The sequence below is a fragment of the Spermophilus citellus genome (genome assembly GCF_964194105.1).
Source record: "Spermophilus citellus genome assembly, chromosome: 10".
NCBI classification, from domain to species: Eukaryota; Metazoa; Chordata; class Mammalia; order Rodentia; family Sciuridae; genus Spermophilus; species Spermophilus citellus.
In genome coordinates this window covers 53,632,362-53,658,839 of record NC_138197.1, presented here as the reverse complement: position 1 = coordinate 53,658,839, position 26,478 = coordinate 53,632,362, and the positions used below count along the sequence as shown (strand labels likewise).

Genomic DNA, 26,478 nt, shown 5'->3' with positions numbered 1-26,478 from the left:
ACCTACCTCAGGAACATTTTAAGACTGAATAATTTAATTTATAAATTACTTTTCATATAAAATAGGAGTTATTTAACGCCTCCATGATGAGACATTTAGCATATTTTTCTACTTTCACAGCCTCCATCTAATTTGTACCTTTTCAATATGTCAGAACTAGATAAATTAAGAAGAAAGGTGGAAAGATGTAGATAGAACACAACCCACATAGAAAATTACTTGAAATTATGCATCTCATATAGGTTATTTATTTATTTATTTTTGGTGATGCTTAGGTTTGAACCCAGGGCCTTGTGCAAGTGAGGCAAGCACTCTACCAACTGAGCAAGTTTATAAGTCACTTTAAAATAGCTTTTTCATCAATGGGAACTTTTGTATATCCTAGCAAAGACTACTGGTGCATTTTAAGTATTATTTAGTTCTCTTAGGGTTGTAAGGTTTTGATTTTGATAATAAGTAGATGTGGTGTTTTCCTAATTATTGCGAGTATATCACTGATAAAAGACTGATGCCTTACAATTAGTTTCTAATAAATTAGGTTATGAAGTTAAAAATCACCATATGTTTACGTATTATCTGTGACATGTAGAGAACAGTTTGTCTTCTTTTGATTTAATTAGTCTAATTCTACTATTCTAGGTACTAATATCTGTATCTTTTGTTCTATCTAGCTCATGAATAGCAGTGCTTGAAACTAAAACTCAAAGCCTCCACTCTTCAGTTCTCATAAAAGTCCTCATAGACATATCTTTGTAATTAATGCATATTTCTACTTAAATTCTAAAGGTAGGTGAATATAATAAGTGGGAGGACACACTACTTACCTTAATACGTCCTGATCAGATAAAAGCATTTTTGACTATAAGACCCAAATCAAAAGGTACAAGATCAGATACTTTAGATTGAAGAGTGAATTGTTACTGAGATGCTTCTTGCATGCGCATCTATGGAGCTTGCTCCAGGTTGCGTATTAATTAATTAGGATGGGATGGGCAGGAGGCTCAGGAATGCCACAAAATTGCCATTTTCTATATTAATGTGTGTGTATGTGTATGTGTGTATATATATATATATATGTGTGTGTGTGTATATATATATATATATGTGTGTATATATATGTATATATATTATAAAATAACTACTATGATGAAATTCATTTTTACCAAGAATTAAAAACCCTTCAAGAGGTTTACCAGCTATCAAGAAAAATATATTTTATAGCTTATGAATATAAATTCCAGAATTATAAGAGACATTAGTGATCTGCTAGTCAAACTTCTGTATTATTAAGATGAGAAATAAGACACTAAGATTAAATAACATCTCAAAAATTATGTCTAGTTCAAGTAAGTGTGTTATGGATCAGGAACTAAAGAAAGTTCATTGTGCCTAAATATTATCTTTTGAATGGTGTGAGATGTAAACAAGCACACAAAAATACTTCAGTGAAACTGAACTAGAAGGATCCTTTAATAATTAAGAAATTATAACAATGTGTTGACCACAAAATCTTTGATGTAAAGATAATTGCTCCTTATTCCTCTCTGAAAATCTAAAAGAATTCTCCAAAGTGAATGTTATTTTCCTGGAGGTGATTTAGAAAACACAGGCCATAATTCTGGTTCTTAAGAGGAAAAAAAATAATGTTTTATTACATTTGGATGAGACTTTATTTTTTAGGAATCACTGGTTGGCTGTGAGTAGTTGTTGCTTGCAGAATATTATTCACACTTCCTCCCTCATAGCAAGGTCATGTGTAACAGTCTGAACTTTGTGGGATGGATTGGAATTCTTCCTTCTAATCCAGGGGCCATAGGTCACTGTAAACCACAAATTCTTCCTCCCTAGGGAATTGTCAGGGATGTGGTCTTCCCCATCTCATTCTTCTGCCATTTCTTTTATACAAAATAAGTTCACAGTATTAATGACACATCTGCCATATTATAATACTTTATCTGGCAATTTATTTAAGAGAAATAAATCTTCTCTAGAACCAGCACCTAAGGACTTTCAATTTCAATTGTCCAATTCCACGAAAGAATAAAATTTTTAAAGAACCGAGAGGAAGACATTTTCCCAAGGTAATTTTTTTGTTTGCTTGCTTGCTTTTTGGTGCTATAAATCTAACTCAGGGGTTCTTTACCACTGAGCTACAAATATAACCTTTTTATTTTTTATTTTGAGACAGGGTCTTGCTAAGTTGCTTAGGGTCTTCCTAATTTGCTGAGGCTGGCCTTGTGTTGCTGGGATTATATAAACATGCACCACCATGCCAAGCCCAAAATGATTTTTATAATCAAGAGCAAAGATTGACAATATTTTTTTTTGGTAAAGAAACAGATGGTAAGTATTTTAGGTTATGTGATCCAATGGGCTCTCAACTACTCAACTCTGTTATTACAACATGAAACCATCCAGGAGACAGGATATAAATGAATGAGTATGGCTGAGTGTTCAATAAAACTTTATTTAGCCAAAGAGGAAGCAGGTTGAATTTGGCCTATGAGCTATAGTTTGTATCCTCTGGTACAGAATTTCTATTAATGCGAGAGAGTTTGAAGTTAAAATTTTGGTTTTAATAAGGTACAGTATTGTACCATGCAAGTTGCTGTACTTGTAAGTACCTTGCTTATTCTCATGCAAATTAAATATATATTTTAATCTTTAGTTTTTCAGTCCAACATTTCTATAATATAAATACAGTAAAGATGACTAAATCCATTAATAATTAGACAATTTCTCTTAAATGCTATTCAAAAATTATGTCCCAAGCTGAAAAATATTAGTTTTCCAATTCCTTAATAAATTTGTAAATTAAATGTAATAATTTTTCTTGGCAATAGAAATAAAGACTTTATAGAGGAGTTTTTAAAATGACTATCAAGTTGAATATCCATTATCACCAAAGTTGACTCATCATTAATTTGAGTTATTTTTGTGGTTTATAATTTAAAAGGTTTTATTTGGATATTTTGATTATATACATATTTTCAGATATAACTTGGATTAACAACACATATATTACATAACTTAGGAAAAAATTTATGACATATTTGAGTGTAAATTTTGGCTCACTTAATTAGTACATGTGTAGGCAATCCCTCTGTATTGTCCAAGATGTTTAGACCAAATGATTAGTAGGTATATATAAACTAGTGACATCTCTATTTATTTGACACATGAAAAAGGAGAAAACATCATTTAAAATTAAAACCGTTTTCTCAGAATAATTCTAATTTTAATTCAAGCATATTCCCAATTCTGAGTATAGTTTTAATACTCAACAGGATTTGATAACTAACTAAAAATTTACTGATAGATGGTAAAAACTACATTAAGCCCTGTAATGTTCCTTTCAAACTTTTAGTGAATTGGGAAAGACTGTTTAAGACAAAGACATATAGAGACGGGGCCTAACTCAACATTAGACTTTTTCCTTCAAAGATTTTTTAAAATTTCAAGAGGAAAAAATGATTACTTCATAGTCTAGATTGTAAGCCTAGTTGGAACCAAGGCCTGCAGAGCTGAGGTGTAAAATGTTAAAAATCTGAGATTGACTCTAGTTAAAATAAATAAACAAACAAACAAAAAACCCAAAACTGAAAAAGAAAAAGGAAAGGAAAAGCTTTGTTCTGAAAATGTGTTCTTTAATGCAAATAAAAATTCACCTTCCAAAAGGAGAAATAGAGATGAGTGGAGGTAATTTAGTTTTTTTGGAAAGAAAAATATTGTTTCTTCTTAGTTTTACAAGCTCTGAGAATGACATCTCATTCTCATTGTGAAAAAAACTTCTAGGACCTAAGATATTCATAAAAATCAACTTGAAATACTTTTTTTTTTTGAAAGAAGAGGACAAAAAAGACCTTAACTTTTAAAAAGTGAAATAAAAAAAGAGGTCTCAGTAATTGGTCTTTGATTTCAGCTATTTTATCTACTTACTTTTCTCTTTTTAAAATTCATATATGACAGCAAGAATGCATTACAATTCTTATTACACATGTAGAGCACAATTTTCCATATACACAATATGTTCACACCAATTCGTGTCTTCATACCCATACTTTGGATAATAATGATCATTACATTCCACCATCATTAATTACCCCATGCCCCCTACCTTCCTCTCCAACCCCTCTGCCCTATCTACAGTTTGTCTATTCCTCCCATGCTCCCTTCTCCCTATCCCATTATGAATCAGCCTCCTTATATCAAAGAAAACATTCGGCATTGGGTTTTTTTGGATTGGCTAACTTTACTTAGCATTATCTTCTCTAACTCCATCCATTTACCTGCAAATGCCATGATTTTATTCTCTTTTATTGCTGAGTAATATTCCATTGTGTATATAATGCCACATTTTTTTATCCATTTATCTATTGAAGGGCATTAGGTTACTTACTTTTCTTCATAGCTTTTTTTGTTTGAGAAGATAGAAACATTCAAACATTGAACTTATTCCACAATATGTATTATTAAGAAAACTCTGCAATCTCTGAAATGGAAGTAATAAATTTCCTACAAGTAAGCTAATTCAATTAGTTGGAATCTTCTATGAATTAGTACTAGGAGTGAAATAAAATTATAGAATTCAGACTGTAAACTTCAGAGGACACAGAATGTCAAACATTCTTCTGAATAGCATATGTGTAATTATCAAAAATAATGCAACTAGTGGCTTTTTGGTATTGTTTAATAATGTGGTAAATATGATAATAATCATAGCACATATTTATATAGTGTATGGCTCATATCATCCTCAGCACAACTATTTTACTATTATTAACTTATAAGCACTCTGTGAGAAAGGTATTAAATTTATTCTTCTCATGTAAGAAAAAAAATACAGAAGTGAAAATATCATGCAAATAGTGTTTTATTTTTGTTGTTACTGCTCTTGTTAAGTGAACATCTTTACACATAATAACTGTCTTATCTAACACAATGAATACTAGTCCTTTAATATGATCTGGTAGAACACACAGATTAAAATGGCAGAATTCAATGTTAGTTTTATTCAACAGTTAATCTACCTCACACAGGGACTGGATAACTCTTAAAAAAGTGTTTCCTTAAGGAATGATCAAATTATGTTGTATGCATATACAAATATGGCAAAATAATTCCCAATATTATTTATTATAATGTACCAGTAAAAGTACATCTAAAAATGAACAAAAAGGTGTTTCTTATATTATTTGAAATCTTATAAATGGGCTTGCTAATTTCTTACATAATCTCTTATCCAGATTTAGAGATTGAATACAGTTTGGCAGTACACTATATTAAGAGATATGTGGAAACAATCTAAATATCTAACAAAGATGAATGGATAAAGAAAACTCAGTGTGTGTGTGTGTGTGTGTGTGTGTGTGTGTGTGTGTGTGTATAATATATATATATATATTATATGTATATATATGTATATATATATATGTGTATGTATATATATGTGTATATATATGTATACACACACACACATATAAAACATGCCATTCAGTCTTTAAAAATGAAGGAAATTCTGTTATATGTGGCAACGTGATGAACCTTGAGGATATTATGCTAAGTGAAATTAAGCCAGTCACAGAATGTTATATACTATAAGATCCCACTTACATGAAATGTATAAAATAGTCAAATTCAAAGAATCAAAGAGTGAAATGGTAACTACCAGAGGGTTGGGGGTCACTAATCAACTGCATGAAGTTTCAGGCCAGCAAAATGAATAAGCACTAAAGGTCTGCTCTACAACACTGTATCCAATGATAATGTCCTGTAGACTTCAAAGTTTGTTTAGAGAGTAGATTTCAGGGTAATTGTTCTTATCACGAATTATAGAAAATAAATTATTATAAAGGAAAACATGATATAGAAGGATATACCCACAAGAAGCCTCCAATTTATTTCATCTCTATGTTCTTTAACTACTGCAACCAATCCTGTATGCATGTGAAAAGTATCTACAATTTCTTGAATGATTTCTTTTGAACCTCTTTAGGGGTACATATATACCTCCAACTGAAAAGGCAATTGATTCCTTTGGGCTCAGAATTTTCTCTTTAGAAGGTTAGACATCATCAGGAGTTTGGATGGAAATAGTTTTAAAAACACCCTGTGGTAAGATGCTCAAAGATTTACTCCCACACAGAATGTTTTTATGGATGGTTAATTTATCTGAAAAAGGTTCCTTACCAATTATTTTTACTCTGGTGACAAGTTCTCCTTTATTAAAATGTAATGGTAACCATAAAGATGTGGGAATGTCCTTTGTATTATATTAAATTTGACTTTAAAAGATTTAAGTGGGTGTCATGAATTTTAATTCACTTCTCATCTTCAACTGCCAACTATGGGCCCACCAATTATTTAAGTTTAGATATTATCCATCAAATTCTCTCATATGCATTATGTTTTATGTTATGTTACAGTATATAACACAAGACACAGGTTATATTATATATTCATACACATATAATACATATAGTATTTATGCATAATATATGACATCTACTAAACATATAAAGCATGCTAAACATTATATATGATAAAATTATATAAGTATATAAAAATATAATACATTTAATAAAGATTATAATGAACATCTCATTTTAAGGTGTCTCTTAACTTGCATGTTATTTAAGAAGACCAAAGTTTTGTTGAAAGGACAACAAATCAACTTTGGCTTGTTATTTTCAGCTACTCACTCAAACTCATTAAACCATATTATACTGAAATATGTATTTTGCAAAACTTTAGTATATAACTTAAATTATAACCAGCATATTCTGAGTTATGTTTTTGAAATGGAACTATGGCAGAAAAGCCTTAATTTGCTAACTGTAATGAAAGCCTTTAAAACCACAATGGTGTTAACAGAGAGCTTAAAGGGTGCATGTAAATCTCTACAAATATTGTAAGAAGTCCACAAATGTATGGCAAAAAATACTAAAATCTACTATCTTTATAGTAATGAGTGCAATGCTAAGTTGGAAGTTACTAGAAGACTAGCAAGAAATTATTCACTGTTCCTTTTGTGTTGATAGATGGAATTTATGTTTATAGATTTAACTATTAGGATATATAATTATATATGGAAAATAATCTTAGGGATTTCCACTTCTATGAAAAAGGACATTTTAAATATCTTTTAAAGTTTATGTTAGTATATGAAAGCTACTGCTTGAATTCATGGAAGCACAAATTAAAATTTTCAGAAGATACTTACCCTTTTCTGTTCTTTTACATATTCTATCAATTCATCTCTTGTTCTTTTCACTGCCTCTTCTACAGCCTTTTCACTTCGCTTCTGTTCTTCTATTATTGCTGCCTTAACAGTTTCCTGTTTGTGGAAAGAGGAAAAACTCAGCAAGGTAACACCAAGACATATTTGTGTCAATTTTATATAAACCAGAAATACTCTTCAGTAGGTGGGAGCTCTGTTCAAAGCTTACCTTTAAACAGGAGTATGAACTTATAAAATCTTTTGGGATCTGTTACAGATTTCGCAGAACTCTTTCCTAAACTGAGTTAAAGGGAAAAGAAATGGAATAAGCCATTTATTGCAGGGAGCGCCTGACAGACTCCAATGGCTTCCTTACCAACCTTTCATTTGATGTTTACATGATTGATTGCCTTCCTGTACTTTGCACTATCCACATAAGACTTCCAACTTGTGTTTATTCTTCCAAGAACACCCTAATGCTGTTTTATTCACGTTTAATTTTACCATCATACAATAATCAAGTGTGGTCTGAGTGGTAAGATTTACAGCTAGTTTGGTTCTCCTGCCAGGTTAGGATGTTGGGAGCTGGACACCATGAATAGAGGTAAAAATTCTACTCTGTGTGCTAACATTTGAAATAGAGACCTAGGGAAGAAAAAGGTATTCCTCATATTAATGAATTAGAAATCAGGTACCTAAGTGCTTTCAAAATGGCAGACAAAGAGAAAAAAGGTTAAAATCCTATAAAAGAAATGTAGCATTTCTTAAGAAGTTGGAATATTCTTTGCTAAAAGAGTACCTCATGGGTTGAAATGTATATTACATAACAAAATTTGTTTCATTTATTTATATAGGTCCTATCCTTTATCTGTTAGAGAACAAGAAAATCAATTACAAAATGCTTTGAAGTTTCTCAGAACATTTCCTTCATTTTTTATTTTTGAGGGCTTTCTGCTTGGTGTGTTTATGTTTTGCCATCATTTCCCCCAATTTTAGATATGTATATATGACCCATAAAATATAAAATAATATTAAGCATTCACTATTCTGAAAATATCTACTATTTTGAAAATAGAGAAAACCACAAAGCAATCTATACATATAAGCGGACTTAGACATCATGAAGATAAGGACCTAAGATGTACATACTGTTTTCTAACTCTAACATGTTTAACTTAAAATATAATTTGAATCCTTTTTTAAGCTATTAGAAATTATTTTATGATTTATATTTCATTACAAAGTTGCAGGATAATTTGTTAACTGTTATTCATGGGTATTTTAGTTATTTTAAATAAAATAAGAAGCATCCATATATGTAACCTTGTGGTTAGATATTTATGTTGAATCAATTGAAAACAATTTGGAATTATTTGGCCAATGGATATAAACTCTTTATGGCTTCTGATATTTTATATAAATTTTTTTTCACACAGTAGCCCATGAGTGTGCCTGTTTCTTAAAAGCCTTGATTACATTTAGCTCTATCAGTTTGTTTATTTGAAGGACAACAGCATCTTATTCTGCATTTTAAAAAGACAATTATTTGACTATTATTAAGCACTCTGTTGAAATATTGGCAATATACATGATGCCTTTTTTTTAGGTCCTTGAATACTCACTCTGCCCACTCTAATTTTAGTATACACATCATTTTTGGGATTCCCTTCCTAATACATAAAACTATGTAACAATGTTGAAAGTATATATAATAGTTATTTTGAAAATCGTTACTATTATATTTCCAATCACTAAATACACTAGCCTTTAGTTCCTTTGATAAAATAACAGAATAACACAATAACACAACTTGAAAAAACATAAAGCTGAAAAATTATAGCAATTAAAAAAATGCAGACCCCCCTCCCATCAGCAGCCAAAACAAAACCTGTCTAGCCAGCGCTGGGGGAGGGGCAAGCAGAAAAAAATCAAAACCATAGAGTGCCAGGGATCCCAAAAGCCAACAGCGTGACCCTGGAGATCCAGGTTGTCTGATTCGCGCAGCCTGCCCCGCGGCTACAGAAGGCGTGGCGCCGCAGAGAAGGGATTAACTGGTAAGCAAGAGATAAGTGGCTGCGACACGGTGGTATCCCAACAGCCAAGCCCACACTGACCCCCGGGCTGAGTTCGGGATTGCAGAGGGGGAAGGAAGCGGTACAGCCCCATCCCCCACAAGGGACACTCCACTAAGGCAACCAGTGGCCACCATCTTGGAGAGCTGAAGTATCCACCGCCACTCTCAGACAGATTGCAACAACAAAACAGGTGTGTGTCACTCAGTTCAGCCCCCATACATAGGGGGATTTCGCATAAAATCTCTCCTAGACTTTCAGGGGAAGGGAGTATCACAGTGAGCTTGCATAAAGACTAAAGGAGAACTAGAGGCACCTGACCTTCAACCCCCCCTCCCATCAGCAGCCAAAACAAAACCTGTCTAGCCAGCGCTGGGGGAGGGGCAAGCAGAAAAAATCAAAAACACAGAGTGCGAGGGATCCGAAAAGCCAACAGCGTGACCCTGGAGATCCAGGCTGTCTGATTCGCACGGCCTGCCCCGCGGCTACAGAAGGCGTGGTGCCGCAGAGAAGGGATTAACTGGTAAGCAAGAGATAAGTGGCTGCGACATGGTGGTATCCCAACAGCCAAGCCTGCACTGACCCCCGGGCTGAGTTCGGGATTGGAGACGGGGAAGGAAGCGGTACAGCCCCATCCCCCACAAGGGACCCTCCACTAAGGCAACCAGCGGCCACCATCTTGGAGAGCTGAAGTATCCACCGCCACTCTCAGACAGATTGCAACAACAAAACAGGAGAAACCAAGACTAGCAGGAGAAACCAGGAGACTAGAGGCAAGGCCCTCGCGACTGGGCAGCTGTAAACTGCAGGCCCGCCGGCGACAGTTCACCCACTGCCCGCGTAACTGGGCGGTAGGAGAACGCCCACCCGCTGGCGACTGATCACCTGCCCGTGGCCTGTGATACTGGGTGGCTGGAGACTGGCCGCCTGCCGCGACCGGGAGCTGAAACCAAACACAGACAGTCCAGGCACACCCCCCCATTAGGGCACCCCGGCAAGGAGACTGGGGCCCGTCATAGCAGAGTAGTGTCGTCACTGGAGCTCGGACGTCGGAATTCCTTCCCAGTGGAATCCACGTTAGCAGGCATAGTTTAACAACACAAAGGAGAGACATCAGAGTAATACAGAAACAAAACAAATCTATAGAAGAGAGCAGAAACACGACAATCAAAAAGAGCTGGAAAGTAACGTGGACAACATGAGAAAACAAGGGAAAAAAGGATTACAAACAACGCAAGACAACTCAATTCTACAGGAGGACATAGAAACATCAGAAACAGGGATAGGGAAAGAACTCAAGGCATACCTAACTCGAATGGAAAGGAATATTAGAGAAGACATGAGACAGCAAGTCCAAGAAATAAAAGTATATTTTGAAAATGAATTAAACAAACAAATTCAAATGGCAAAGAATGAGCTCTACCAGGAGATAGAAATCTTAAAAAAAAATCAAACAATAATCCTAGAATTGCAGGAAACTATAAACCAAATTAAAAACTCAAACGAGAATATTACAAATAGACTTGATCAAGTAGAAGTCAGAACATCAGATAATGAAGACAAGGTTTATCAACTTGAAAAGAATATAGTCAACACAGAATAGATGCTTAAATCCCACGAGCAATCTATTCAAGAGATATGGGATGTCATAAAAAAACCAAATCTGAGAGTCATAGGGATAGAAGAAGGCACAGAGATTCAAACCAAAGGAATGGACAGCATATTAAATGAAATAATTCTAGAAAACTTCCCAGAGATGAAAGACGGAATGGATTGCCAAATCCTGGAAGCCTACAGGACCCCAAACATTCAAAACCATAATAGACCAACTCCAAGACATATAATTATGAAGATAGCCAACGTACAGAACAAGGAGAGAATACTAAAAGCTTCGAGAGAAAAGAGGCAGATTACATTCAGGGGTAAACCAATTAGGTTAACGACCGATTTCTCATCACAAACTTTGAAAGCGAGAAGATCCTGGAATAATGTATTTCAAACGCTGAAAAATAATGGATTCCAACCAAGAATACTATATCCAACAAAATTGAGCTTCAAATTTGACAATGAAATTAAAATCTTTCACGATAAACAAAAGCTAAAAGAATATGCAGCAAGAAAACCAGCTCTGCAAAGCATTTTGAACAAAACACTACAAGAAGAGGAATTGAAAAATAGTGCTCAAAACTAACAGCAGGAGGTATCTCAGTAAAGGGGGAGGAAAATAACCAAAAAGCAAAACTAGCCAAACTAAAATAAATAAATAAAGAAGCATGACTGGAAGTACAAATCATATCTCAATTGTAACCTTAAATGTTAATGGCCTAAACTCACCAATCAAGAGACATAGGCTAGTAACCTGGATCAAAAAAACAAATCCAACAATATGCTGCCTTCAGGAGACTCATATGATAGGAAAAGACATACACAGGCTGAAGGTAAAAGGTTGGGAAAAATCATACCACTCACATGGCCCTCGGAAGCAAGCAGGAGTGGCCATACTCATATCGAATAAAATCAACTTCAAACCTAAGTTAATCAAGAAGGATAAAGAAGGTCACTATATACTGTTAAAAGGAACCATCCACCAACAAGACATAACAATCATCAATTTGTATGCACCAAACAATGGAGCTGCAACGTTCATAAAACAAACTCTCCTCAAGTTCAAGAGTCAAATAGACCACAACACAATAATTATGGGTGACTTCAACACACCGCTCTCGCCATTAGACAGATCCTCTAGACAAAAGCTGAATAAAGAAACTATAGAACTCAACAGCACAATCAATAACCTAGACTTAACCGACATATATAGAATATATCAACCATCATCAAGTGTATACACGTTCTTCTCAGCAGCACATGGATCCTACTCAAAGATAGACCATATATTATGCCATAAGGCAACTCTTAGTAAATATAAAGGCGTGGAGATAATACCATGCACCATATCTGATCATAATGGAATGAAATTGGAAATCAATGATAAAAGAAGGAAGGAAAAATCCTACATCACATGGAAAATGAACAATATGTTATTGAATGATCAATGGGTTATAGAAGACATAAAGGAGGAGATGAAAAAATTTTTAGAATCAAATGATAACACAGACACAACATACCGGAATCTATGGGACACAATGAAAGCAGTTTTAAGAGGGAAATTCATTTCTTGGAGTTCTTACCTCAAAAAAAGAAAAAAACCAACAAATAAATGAACTCACGCAACACCTCAAAAACCTAGAAAAGTAAGAGCAAAACAACAGCAAATGTAGTAGAAGACAAGAAATAATTAAAATTAGAGCAGAAATCAACGAAATTGAAACAAAAGAAACCATTGAAAAAATTGATAAAACTAAAAGTTGGTTCTTTGAAAAAATAAATAAGATAGACAAGCGCTTAGCCATGCTAACGAAAAGAAGAAGAGAGAGAACTCAAATTACTAACATACGGGATGAAAAAGGCAATATCACAACAGACACTACAGAAATACAGAAGATAATTAGAAAGTATTTTGAAACCCTATATTCCAATAAAATAGAAGATAATGAAGATATCGATAAATTTCTTAAGGCATATGATTTGCCCATATTGAGACAGGAAGACACACGCAATTTAAACAGACCAATAACAAAAGAAGAAATAGAAGAAGCCATCAAAAGACTACCAACCAAGAAAAGCCCTGGACCGGATGGGTATACAGCGGAGTTTTACAAAACCTTCAAAGAAGAATTAATACCAATACTTTTCAAGCTATTTCAAGAAATAGAAAAAGAAGGAGCTCTTCCAAATTCATTCTATGAGGCCAACATCACTTTGATCCCAAAACCAGACAAAGATACTTCAAAGAAAGAAAACTACAGACCAATATCTCTAATGAACTTGGATGCAAAAATTCTCAATAAAATTCTGGCGAATCGAATAAAAAACATATCAGAAAACTTGTGCACCATGATCAAGTAGGATTCATTCCTGGGATGCAAGGCTGGTTCAATATATGGAAATCAATAAATGCTATTCACCACATCAATAAACTTAAAGACAAGAACCACATGATCATCTCGATGGATGCAGAAAAAGCATTTGACAAAGTACAGCATCCCTTTATGTTCAAAACACTAGAAAAACTAGGGATAACAGGAACTTACCTCAACATTGTAAAAGCTATATATGCTAAACCTCAGGCTAGCATCATCCTAAACAGAGAAAAACTGAAGGCATTTCCTCTAAAATCTGGAACAAGACAGGGATGCCCTCTATCACCACTTCTATTCAATTTAGTTCTCGAAGTACTAGCCAGAGCAATTAGACAGACAAAAGAAATTAAAGGCATAAAAATAGGAAAAGAAGAAATTAAATTATTGCTATTTGCGGATGACATGATAATATACTTAACAGACCCAAAAGAGTCTACAAAGAAGCTGCTAGAGTTAATAAATGAATTCAGCAAAGTGGCAGGTTATAAAATCAACACGCATAAGTCAAAGGCATTCCTGTATATCAGCAACAAAACCTCTGAAATGGAAATAAGGAAAACCACTCCATTCACAATATCCTCAAAGAAAATAAGATACTTGGGAATCAACCTAACAAAAGAGGTGAAAGATTTATACAATGAAAACTACAGAACCCTAAAGAGAGAGATAGAAGAAGATCTCAGAAGATGGAAAAATGTACCCTGTTCATGGATAGGCAGAACTAACATCATCAAAATGGCGATATTACCCAAAGTTCTCTACAGGTTTAATGCGATGCCAATCAAAATCCCAACGGCATTTCTTGTAGAAACAGACAAAGCAATCATGAAATTCATATGGAAAAACAAAAGACCCAGAATAGCAAAAGCAATTCTAAGCAGGAAGTGTGAATCTGGAGGTATAGCGATACCAGAGGTCAAACTGTACTACAAAGCAATAGTAACAAAAACAGCATGGTACTGGTACCAAAATAGGCAGGTGGACCAATGGTACAGAATAGAAGACACAGAGACTAATCCACAAAGTTACAACTATCTTATATTTGATAAAGGGGCTAAAAGCATGCTATGGAGGAAGGATAGCATCTTCAACAAATGGTGCTGGGAAAATTGGAAATCCATATGCAACAAAATGAAATTGAATCCCTTTCTCTCGCCATCCACAAAAATTAACTCCAAATGGATCAGGGAGCTAGATATCAAATCAGAGACACTGCGTCTGATAGAAGAAAAAGTTGGCTACGATCTACATATTGTGGGGTCGGGCTCCAAATTCCTTAATAGGACACCCATAGCACAAGAGTTAATAACAAGAATCAACAAATGGGACGTACTTAAACTAAAAAGTTTTTTCTCAGCAAGAGAAACAATAAAAGAGGTAAACAGAGAGCCTACATCCTGGGAACAAATTTTTACCCCCCACACCTCCGATAGAGCCCTAATATCCAGAATGTACAAAGAACTCAAAAAATTAAACAATAAGATAACAAATAACCCAATTAACAAATGGGCCAAGGACCTGAACAGACACTTCTCAGAGGAGGACATACAATCAATCAACAAGTACATGAAAAAATGCTCACCATCTCTAGCAATCAGAGAAATGCAAATCAAAACCACCCTAAGATACCATCTCACTCCAGTAAGATTGGCAGCCATTATGAAGTCAAACAACAATAAGTGTTGGCGGGGATGTGGGGAAAAGGGTACACTTGTACACTGCTGGTGGGGCTGCAAAATGGTGAGGCCAATTTGGAAAGCAGTATGGAGATTCCTGGGAAAGCTGGGAATGGATCCACCATTTGACCCAGCTATCGCACTTCTCGGACTATTCCCTGAGGACCTTAAAAAAGCGCTCTATAGGGAAACGGCTGCATCAATGATTATAGCGGCACAATTCACAATAGCTAGACTGTGGAACCAATCTAGATGCCCCTCAATAGATGAATGGATAAAAAAAAATGTGGCATCTATACACAATGGAGTATTATGCAGCACTAAGAAATGACAAAATTATAGAATTTGCAGGGAAATGGATGGCATTAGAGCAGATTATGCTAAGCGAAGCTAGCCAAGCCCTAAAAAACAAATGCCAAATGTCTGCTTTGTTATAAAGAGAACAACTAAGAACAGAACAGGAAGGAAGAACATGAGGAAAAGACTACAGTAAACAAAGACGAATGGGGGGAGAGAAACGGAGAGAGAAGGGAAAGCACATGGAAATAGTAGGAGACCTTCAATGATACATAGAATTATAAGAGGTTATGAGGGGCAAGGGAGAGGGAAAAAAAGGGAGAGAATTGAACAACAGCAGGGGAGGTAGAGAGGGAAGATGGGAGGGGAGGGGAGAGGAGGGGGGATAGTAGGGGATAGGAAAGGTAGCAGAATACAACAGTCACTAATATGGCATTATGTAAAAATGTGAATATGTAACAGATGTGATTCTGCAATCTGTATTTGGGGTGAAAATGGGAGTTCAAAATACAATTTGAGTCAAATGTATGAAAGATGATATATCATGAGCTATGTAATGCTTTAAATAATCAATAAAAAATGCAGACCAATCGTATTAGTTAAAATTAAAATATCTGCTATCACAATTCTTTTTGATGTTTTACAAATTTGTAATTTGAAAATTACCAAATTTAAAACGGCCAAAAATGTAATATGTGTTACTAAACCCTCTGAAATAAAACACACTAATAATTCTGTAGTGAGGAGTATGAATATTTACATTATGTGGGTAAAAGTATCATATCAGTTCAGGTTGGGTTTTGCCACCCACTGAATTACAAAACTGTAGTTTTTAAGCCCGGGCAATTTAGAATTGTAGATAGCCATGCACTAGGACTACTTGAATGTAAAAGATAAATCCATCATATATTAACCAGCAATCAGAATTTCTATCTATCTAACAAGGGACAGATCAGTAAATTTGATCAGGCCTGTTTGAAAATGATGGTTCAATTTACATAATCGTGCTGTATGTGAAAGAAAAAAGAGTTAGCTATATGTCTTTCACCTGACATTTTTTGGGGAGGCTGAGAGTATATATTATCTTCTCTGTCCAAATATTTGAGGATCTACCATTTTTGAGCTGGCAAAGTATTGCTTAGAAATTTCCTTTGGTTTTCAACTCCTTAGTTGGAAGTTAAGCAACACTTTTGGTTGTGAAGCTCACCCTGAAAAACTATTAGTCAATAAATATTCATTTGAATATAATACAAAAATAAAGTTTAAGCCTTCTATTCTCTAATCAGACCAAATTCTAAATTAGGTGGCATTAACTAATTTGTGTGCTTGTATACAAATGCCTGTGAATATCTGCCTGAAGATTTTATTGATTCCACTGGTGAAGTATATTGCCCCTAAGTCATGAGAAATTAATCTAATATAAAATAGTCCACAAGGAATGAGGAATGTCACCAGTAAATATATGTAAATAAGCAAACAATATTTTTCAGAATGTTTTACTGATGGTAATACCATTTTAACACAATCTATTGGGTAAGGCAGGGTTTCTCACTCTTCACACCACTATTGGTAATTCTACCCTGTGAGGGAGTATCTGTGTTAAGCAGAACACCTGCTATCTACCCATTAGCTGGTCACCAAATGAGAACTACAAACCTAAGGTGAGTAATTTGGAGAGAAAAAACATTCAAGCATATAATATACATGGTGTTATTTATCTGTTAAGATATATTATCACATTTATTGCCATGTTTTAAATATATTTTTACCATCTAAAATATATGCAGAAGTATAATGAAATGGTTATATCATGAGTTTATAAATGTAGAGAAAGTTCTTCATACTAATGTTTTAAAACTAAATGACTAAAGTCAATTTCTATAACTTTATGATAAAGTACGTCATATTAAAAGTCATTTAGCGCTGAAAGCTTATATGACATTTTGTATAAGATTTTAAAATTTCTCCTTATTTCTTAAAAGTGTAGTTTTGCTCCGCATCTATGAAATCCACCATACATTTCAGTAATCAGAGAATCACAAACCAATAAAATGCCTGAGATTGTATACTTTTTATCAGTGTAATTTTGCAAGACTATAAAAACAGTATTTATGGGAAACAAATCTCAGCAATCAACTTAATTCTGGTCTGTGGCTTATAAATCACATGATTATGGAGCTGTTTAATTTTCTGGGGAAATCGCTTACTTTATTTTTTAATTTTTTTGTAGTGGGAATTGAACCTAGGCGCACTTTACCATTGAGCCACATCCCCAGCCTTTTTTATTTTTATTTTGAAACAGGGTCTCCTAAGTTGCTTAGAGCTTTATTTAGTTGCTGAGGCCGACCTTGAACTTGTGACTCTCCTGCCTCAGCTTCCTGAGTTGCTGCAATTACAGGCATGTGCCACCATGCCCAACTTACTTTATTTTTTGTTTACAAACACAATGTATGCATATTATCTAATTATGTGTCATATTAAAAGTTGAACATGATTGTAGAAATGCATCCTAGAAAATCAGTGACAACTAGAAAGGAAAATAACAGGTATTACATATTATACCCAGTTCTGATTTGTGGTTGGTAGCAAATTCTCTTCATATGTTCATTTATCAAATTATTTTCTGAATATCTATTATGTGTGGAAAAAAAGTCCAAATACTGAAAGCTTTTTTGTCTTTCTCTTGATGAGTTTAAAATTTACTTGCAGAAACAAAACATAAGTACACAGAAATTAAAACAACAGTATAAAAAAGTAGATTTCAAAGGCACTGTAGTTAATGAGTGCTGGTGATATTAGTTATGAGTTTTATTTAAGGAAGGAAGTGTTGATGTCTCCTATGGTTAGAGAAGGACTTAGAAAACAGGTGGGCTCTGACTTGAGATTTAACAGGTGCTTCACAGCAGAAGCATGAGGATGAAGACTGAGGGAACAATATGAGTAGGCTATATTGAACGTATTTAGAAACAAATGCTTATATGACATAAGAGCATGAAGATAAAACCCAAATGTATGTTTGAGACTGCTGGGTGCAGATGAGGGTTCTTATGAGAGAAATGGAAGGAAAGGAAGCTAGATATCCAGACTGGATAGTGGGAAGCCTAAAGCTTAAAGAGCTACCAGTATTGGCATGTGCACTGATGCTGCCCCAACAACTTGTACTATCTTTCCATGAGCAAGCAAATGCACCCTTGGCTTATACTCTACACAGTCACCCTTGCCTCACCTTAAATGGTATATCCAAAGTAAACAAGTTGGCTCTTTATCATGGTCTCTCAGAATTTACTCTCAACTTAAACTAGCTCTAGGCCTGGAAAAGATAAGTTTCTGTTCCCTTGCTATATATGAAGAAATATTACTTAGATAAACAGCACCCTGTGTTCATGGAGATCAGCTGTGATCTCAGGATACATATGCCAGAAATCTGTGTCTGTTATGCCAATGTATAGATAGAACAATTTCATGTAAAGTTGGGAGAAAATCTTCTGGAGTTTCCCAACTTTTATTCTTTCCTAAATTTTACTATTTAAAACAACTAACATTCAGTATTATGGATAGTGATTTGGAGATAATGAACTAGAATTCTTGTATTTGATATAGATTGTTAGGCAAGATACTAGGAAATTGAGAAACATTTGTGTCTAAAATAAGCAACTCCCCAAATGAAACAAGTTTGTTATAATCAGAAAAGTAAATTTTTATGAACTAAGATATCTCTGTTCATAAGTATTACTAAGCAGGTACACAGATTTTAAAAAAAGGTTATATATTTAGTGATAATTTGATTTAACTTTGGACAAGGAATGGAACAAAATTTTTCTTCAGAGGGAATATTGAATTCTATAAAAATAAACAGGCTTAGTCTCTGCACTCAAAAAGCTCACAATTTATTTGGGAAAACAAATATACAGGCTGTATCAACAAAATATAGAATATGTCATGATAGAGGTTTAGAGGCGGGAGGAGTTATCCATACAAGAGTATTATGGAAGGAGGACACCTACAGAAGGAGAATGTATAAGGAATCTGAAAGAAATGCATCTCAAAGAATAAGGGATTACCCAAATAAAGGAGAAGGAGGAGAGAATTATAATCAGGGCAGTGGAGCACGAGGATTGTAATCTGATATGTATGAAGTACAGGAATTTTAGTATCACACAGCAGGAAACATGAGGCAAAGTGTGGCCAGAGAATAGGCTGGTGAGGTAAGTCATGGACAGATGTGCCTCTGATTTTTAAAATGAAAACAGTAGTAGTATCTTTTAAAATAGGTGGGTTATAATGACTGGTTAATCTGTGTCAAATATTTGAGACTTCCCCAGGCACCTAGTGAGTGCTCAATGACACTGTTAGATATCCTGGACTTTAACATACATACATGATGGTGCCTATCATGTCATGATGAGATCTCTATCTCAGTTGGAACATCCTGTGACTCTAAAAGATGGATTTGTTTGGGATAAAACTATAGTCAAGGAGACCCGTTAGGACATGACAACATAGTCCAGGAAAAAGTTCAATGGAGTAAATGGGAAATCTTAACTGATAGGAAAAAATATTTAGGAAGAAAAATTAGCAAGACAGTGAATAAACAGAAACTGAAAAAGAGGGGCTAGGGTTGTTGTTCAGTGGTAGATTGTTCATCTAACATGTGTGAGGTACTGGGTTTGATCCTCAGCACCACATAAAAATAAATAAATAAAAATAAAGGTATAAATATAAAAAAGAAACTGAAGAAGAGGTGGTAGTGGGGGGAGAAGTTATCCATATAAGAGCAACAAATCTGCTGAACAATCAAAGAAATAAGTTGTGTAGGTATGCTATTAGCTTTTATGCTCCAATAAAACTAGTCTGCAGAGATTTTATATCCTCCCTTTTTAAGTGATAAAACAAATTACAGGACATCAACATAAAAGCTTTTAAAGAACTTTCCCAGAGATGTCTCTTTCTTGCTTCTTTTCTATACATGTAGAAATAATACCTCAAATATCAATTTCTTTCTTCAAGGCTACATTAGCCTCTGCCTGGCTAAATAGAAGATGTGCATCTGTGGAATGCCAGAATGAATATGTTTCAAAGCTTAATTTCAAATTGCAGAAATTATTACATGCTCTTTTCTAAGCGAGCTAGAAGAATTAAAAGACTATCCATATAGATATTGAAACAGATTCAGGCAAATTTCACAGTGTATCTGGAAAAATTACATTATATTATGTATATAAATATGCACAAATCAGTTTATATTCACAAAATCAGAAAAACTGCTAATATGTAAACACAGTATGTCTGGCCCCAACTTACCTCTCTAGCCTCACTTTGCTCTCCACTCTGAATCACAATCTCTGGGCTTCAACCTTAACACCCTTCTTTTGAACCTGTCTCTGTACCATACTTCCTCTAACTCAGGGCCTTGGCACACATGCCCTCATAATGGCATCTGTACCCTATCTATCTTTTCATTCCCTTGGAGAAGTCTTTCTTCATGTTCAGACCTAAATCATATCTTTCTGTTGTTTCGTCTCTGAGTATCTCGTATCTTTAGTACACAACATAGTTGACCTTGAACATTTTCATGTGTGTTTATCTAATGATTATTTTCCTTACCAGAACATAAGATTCATGAAGGAATATCCAATGCCTATTTTCCTCCGGTGTATATACCCTGATTCCAACAGAGCTCCTACCACACAGTAGATATGGAATAATATTATAAGAACTACTAATGGACAGTATTATCATCATGCATGTGATTCAATAATAATGGGAAAAAATGGATATTAAACTAGAAACTTAAATAAATGGAACACATAATCCTTATTCTAGCATTTTATAATCAACATATTTAACTACAATATATAATGTGAATTTCTTTCCTGTTCTACACATAATTTTTAAGTTGTTCTTTATTGTTCTTAACCAAAGCCAAAGTTTATTAGGGAGAACTTGAAAGCCCATTTACCCATTTTATCAATAATTCTTACAATCTCAACCCTCTTAGATTTTAACAGTTATAAATTACTATTTATTGTAAAAGTCTGATATTAACCCAGTGAGAAAAAATATCTAAAATATTTTTAGAAATACTCTAATAGCTAATTAAGAAAGGATTAGGTTTCTTCTTTCTTTGGCATGAGTTCATGCATACTAAGTTCTCTCTCTGCGGAATTATTCCTATGATTAGGAGGATGATTTTCTCAAGGTGATGGTAGAGCTTGCAAATGAAGGAAGGCAGTGAGTAAAGGCTGACTTTCAGATTAGTTAAAAATGAGTCAGTAATTGTATTTTCTTCTGAATAAAATTTTAACTTTCTAAGTTGTTATTATTAAATGTTAATATATGTAAAAAATTTTAACACATTGAATGTTATACAAAATAACAGCATACATATGCCCTTCACCAAAGAACAGAAAAATATCAATAATGATTAAGTCTCTTACCATTATGAATACCATCATGTTTCCCAAATCCCAGAAGAAAACCCTTTATCTCTTTTCATTTTCCTTATCTTTTCAATTATCTCTAAATAATATACTTTGACCATTCTACAGTTTCAGGCATTACTTTTGACTTTTCAGTATGGAGTATAAAGAATTTGTATTGCTTAGAACAATTCCAAAATCCAAAACATAGACATTTTTAGTCCTCTTAACTACCCAGTTTAGATAGTTAATGGTTTTGAGTAGATAAACAGTCAATATAGTAGTTTTTGTTGTATAACAAACACTTCAATTTTAGTGACTTAACAATCATTTATTTAGATCGAGAATTAGCAAACTACCACTACTGAGCCAAATCTGGGTTGTTGCCTGTTTGTGTACAACCCACTTGTGTTGGTCAGCTTTTCATCACTGTGACCAAATCACCTGACAAGAAAAACTTAGAGCAGGAATAGTTTATTTTGGGCTCATGGTTTCAAAGGGTCAGTCCATGGCTGGATGACTTCACTGCTCTTGGCTCAAGATGAGACAGTTCATGATGGTGGAAGGGTATGGAAGAAGAAAAGCTTCCCAGCTCATGGCAGCTGGAAGGCAGAAAGAGAGAGAAAGAAAGAAGCCAAGGCCAATATATAATCCTTAATAGCATGCCCCTAGTGACCTACTTCCTTCATCCATAATCCCTGTCTACAGTTACTACTTAAAAGTTCATTCCACTCACTAACCCCTAAAATGAATTAATTTACCAATCAAATCACAGCTTTCATAATTATTTCATCTCTGAACATTCATGAATTGTCTAGCATGAGGTTCCCTGGGGGACAACTCATATCCAAATCATAACACTATTCAAATAGGCTTTACATTTTTTTAAATGGTTGAGACAAAAGAGAGAATAAAACAGTTTAGGATGTGAAAATTATATGCAATTCAAGTGTTTTTTTCATATATAAAGTTTTATTGGAACACAGTGCAACAGATTGTTTTATATATTGTCTACGGCTGCTTTCATACTACCATGGCAGAGCAGAATATTTACAAAGAGATCACAGGTAGCAGCCTCATCCATTCATACTGTTTGGTACATTACAAATTATAGTGAGGCAGTTTTAACATGTCTGCATTTGTGTGTAAAGAAGATTACCATGCTCTAATAGTATTGTCGTATTATGCCAAAACAAGTAACAAGAACTTCATTGCACTGTGAAGGCATGGTGGTGTGTGGGGTTATTTTGTTACTGAATTAGATGTTCAAAAAATGGTATTAATTATGTGGTAATACCATAATTATTCCTAAAGGATACAATATGTCTACATTACCAAATGAAGCACTCATCACAACATCCCCAAATACCAGGAAAGAAATGATTTGGGAAAATTACAAAACTTAAAATGGAATACCTCAAAACAAAAGAGTTTCTACACACATACAGTGAGCCTGAGAAAATTACATTTTCTAGTATATATCTTGTTATTCAAGCAGGAAAAGCCATTTACCAAAGGCGAGTTTATTAAATTATTAAAAGCAGCAAGATAAACATGCCCTGAGAAAATAAACTTGCTTGGAGTTAATAGCCTTTTGGTGATAACAATTGACTGAACAGATGGAGAACAGTGGTATCAAAATCAACAATTAAAAACGTGGCAAAAAAAAGACATGAAAGACCAGTAGTATAGAAGAAAAAACATAAGAGACAAACCCACATAAATACAGTTATCCCATACTAGACAAAGGTGCCGTAAACATATATTGGAGAAAAGATAGCCTCTTCAATAAATGGTGATAGAAAAACTGGAAATCTATATGTAACAAAATCAAATTGGACCTCTGCACAAAACTCAAAGTAGATCAAGGACCTAGGCATTAGACCAGAGACCCTGCACCTAACAGAAGAAAAAGTAGGCCAAATCTTCATCATGTTGGCTTACAAATCAATTCCTCCAATAAGATTCCTCCAGCACAAGAAGAAAATTAAGAATCAATAAACGGGATGGAATCAAACTAAAAAGTTTCTTCACAACAAAGAAAATAATCAACAATGTGAACAGAGAGGCTACAGAATGGGAGGAAAACTTTGCTACCTACACCTCAGATACAGCATTAATCTCTAGGATATATAAAGAACTCAAAAAACTTAACACCAAAAAACCAAATAACCCAATCAATAAATGGGCAAAGAAACAATATAGGCACTTCAAAGAAGAATAAGATCAGTTAAAAATATATGAAAAAATGTTCAATATCACTAGCAATTAGAGAAATGCAAATCAAAACTACTCTTTAAGATTTCATCTTACTCAAGTCAGAACAGCAGTTATCAAGAATACAAGCCGGGCGCAGTGGCACATGCCTGTAATCCCAGTGGCTCAGGAGGCTGAGGCAGAAGGATCTTGAGTTCAAAGCCAGCCCCAGCAATAGCAAAGTGCTAAGTAAATCAGTGAGATCTTGTCGCTAAACAAAATACAAAACAGGGTTGGTGATGTGGCTCAGGGGTTGAGTCTTTCTGAATTCAATCCCCAGTAACTGCCCCGAAAAAAAAATACAAGTAACAGTAAATGTTGGCGAGGATGTGGGGAACAAGGTACACTCATACATTGCTGGTGGGACAACAAATTGGTGCAAACACTCTGGAAAGCAGTATGGAGCTTCCTCAGAAAAGTTGGAATGGAACCACCATTTGACCCAGTTATCCCACTCCTCAGTTTATACCCAAAATACTTAAAATCAGCATTCTGTATAAAGACTCACATCAATGTTTAGAGCAGCTCAATTCACAATAACAAAGATATAGAACCAACCTAGGTGCCCTACAACAGATGAATGGATAAAAAAAAATGTGGTACATATACACAATGGACTATTAGCCATAAAGTAGAATGAAATTATTGCATTTTCCAGTAAATGGATGGAAATGGAGAATATATTGAAATATAATGAATATTATTTCAATATATTGAAATAAGCCAATCACCACAAACCAAAGGCTGATTGTTCTCTCTGATATACAAATGCTGACTCACAATGGTGGGGGAAGGTGGAGACTGAGGGGGGGAGAAGGGAGAAGGGCAGATTCACTAGATTGGTCAGGGTGGAGTGAGAGGGAGGGACGGGATGGGAATGGGAAAGACAGCAGAATGAATCAGACATAATTTTCCTATGTTTGTATATGAATACATGACCAGTGTAATTCCACATCATGTACAACCACAAAAATGGGAAGTTATACTCTATTTATATATGATATGTGAAAATACATTCTACTGTTATGCATAACTTTTTAAAAAACATGGTAAGTGATTTGAGTAATTTTTGTTTGTCTCTTTATGAGTCAAATATTACTGATATGGCTCCACTGTTGAATTTTTTATTTCAGGAATCAGTTTGAAGTGATTAAAGGAATACCTACAGATAAGATCTTCTTCTTCAAAAGCATCTAGGAACATTAATGCAGTACAACCTGATGTAGAATGTACTATGTTACAAGTGATGTTATTAATACTATGTATGGAACAGGGTTGGAGATAAAGCTCAAGAATAGAGGGCTTCCTACCATGCACAAGGCCCTGTATTCTATTTCTAGCAACTGTCCCCCACCCCCTCAAGTGTGTATGTGGTTGTGTCTGTAAAACAAAAAAAGGCTTAGCTGGACAGATGTGACTCTCATGAAAAGATAAGTTATTTAGAACTCATGAGTATTCATATCAATTATTTTGAATACTTAAATTAAATCTATACCTATTATTGAATAATTAGTGCTTACGGTAACTTCCATTGTTTTTGTGGACTAACTCATCAGCATTTCTCTGAAGTTTTGTCATAAAGTGAAACTGAATATTCCTGACTTGATATACTATACAGCATTTCAGTAGCTTAGCAGTGGTGGTAAAGATTTGCTGTGATTATTTTTGAGCCCAGGGCTGAAAAAGAATTTTGGAATAAAAATCACTCTTACCATAATTATCAAACAATGAATGGCTTTAGAAATTAGCTTTTGTCGTAAGCTAGATATTGTTTCTTACTGAGAGCAGTTAAAAATTACATGGTCTAGTAATCCCACACAAGGTACCTAGCCAAAGGAAATGAAATTAGTATTTTGAAAAGATATCTGAACTCTCTTGTTTACTGCAGTTTTAATCCCAATAGCCAAGATATGGAATTGCAACTATCAATGAATAAATGGATAAAGGAAATATGATACATACACACAATATAATACTATAATGCCATAAAAATTAATAAAATCATGTCATCCATGGTAATATGGATGAACCTGGCATACATTAATTAAGTGAAATAAGTTGGGGACATGAGGCAAAAACCATAGGATCAATCATGTGAAATATAAAAACTTGATCTCATAGAAGTAGAGTATAAAAAGAATGGTTAACAAAGGCTGGAGATATAAAAAGAATGGTTAACAAAGGTTATGGTTTGTCCCACAGGTTTTCATTTGGTGGCATGTGTCTAGGGGAAGGTGGTTAGATCACTGAGAATATTACATTCAGAGGTTAATGCTGATCTTATGAAGTAAGTTAGTACTTGTGAGAGTGGCTGTTATATATAAGTGAGCAAGACTGGACTCTGAATTTCATTCGCCATGTGAACTCTCCCTTTCACACATGCTTCTGCCACAATGCCATATACCATGTTGTAACAGCCATGTAGGCCCTCACTAGAGGCTGAAATAATTCTGCCTCCTGATCTTGGACTTTTAGCATCTAAAACTATGAAGTAAGTAGACCTTCTTTCTTGGTACAGACCTCGTGTAATGTGTTATAGCAACAACAACAAAAAAGGGA

At 34.4% G+C, this 26,478-nt stretch overlaps 1 protein-coding gene across 5 annotated transcripts in view; it reads right to left on the bottom strand.

The window, feature by feature from the left end:
- The window catches only part of CCDC91 (coiled-coil domain containing 91), a 355,737-nt gene that overhangs the window by 56,828 nt on the left and 272,431 nt on the right, over positions 1–26,478 (bottom strand). For all 5 annotated transcript variants that reach the window (XM_081309051.1, XM_081309048.1, XM_081309047.1 and 2 more), the window contains one exon: positions 7,223–7,336. In XM_081309051.1, the coding sequence (XP_081165177.1) occupies positions 7,223–7,336 (114 nt within the window). The remainder of the gene's footprint in view (positions 1–7,222; positions 7,337–26,478) is intronic.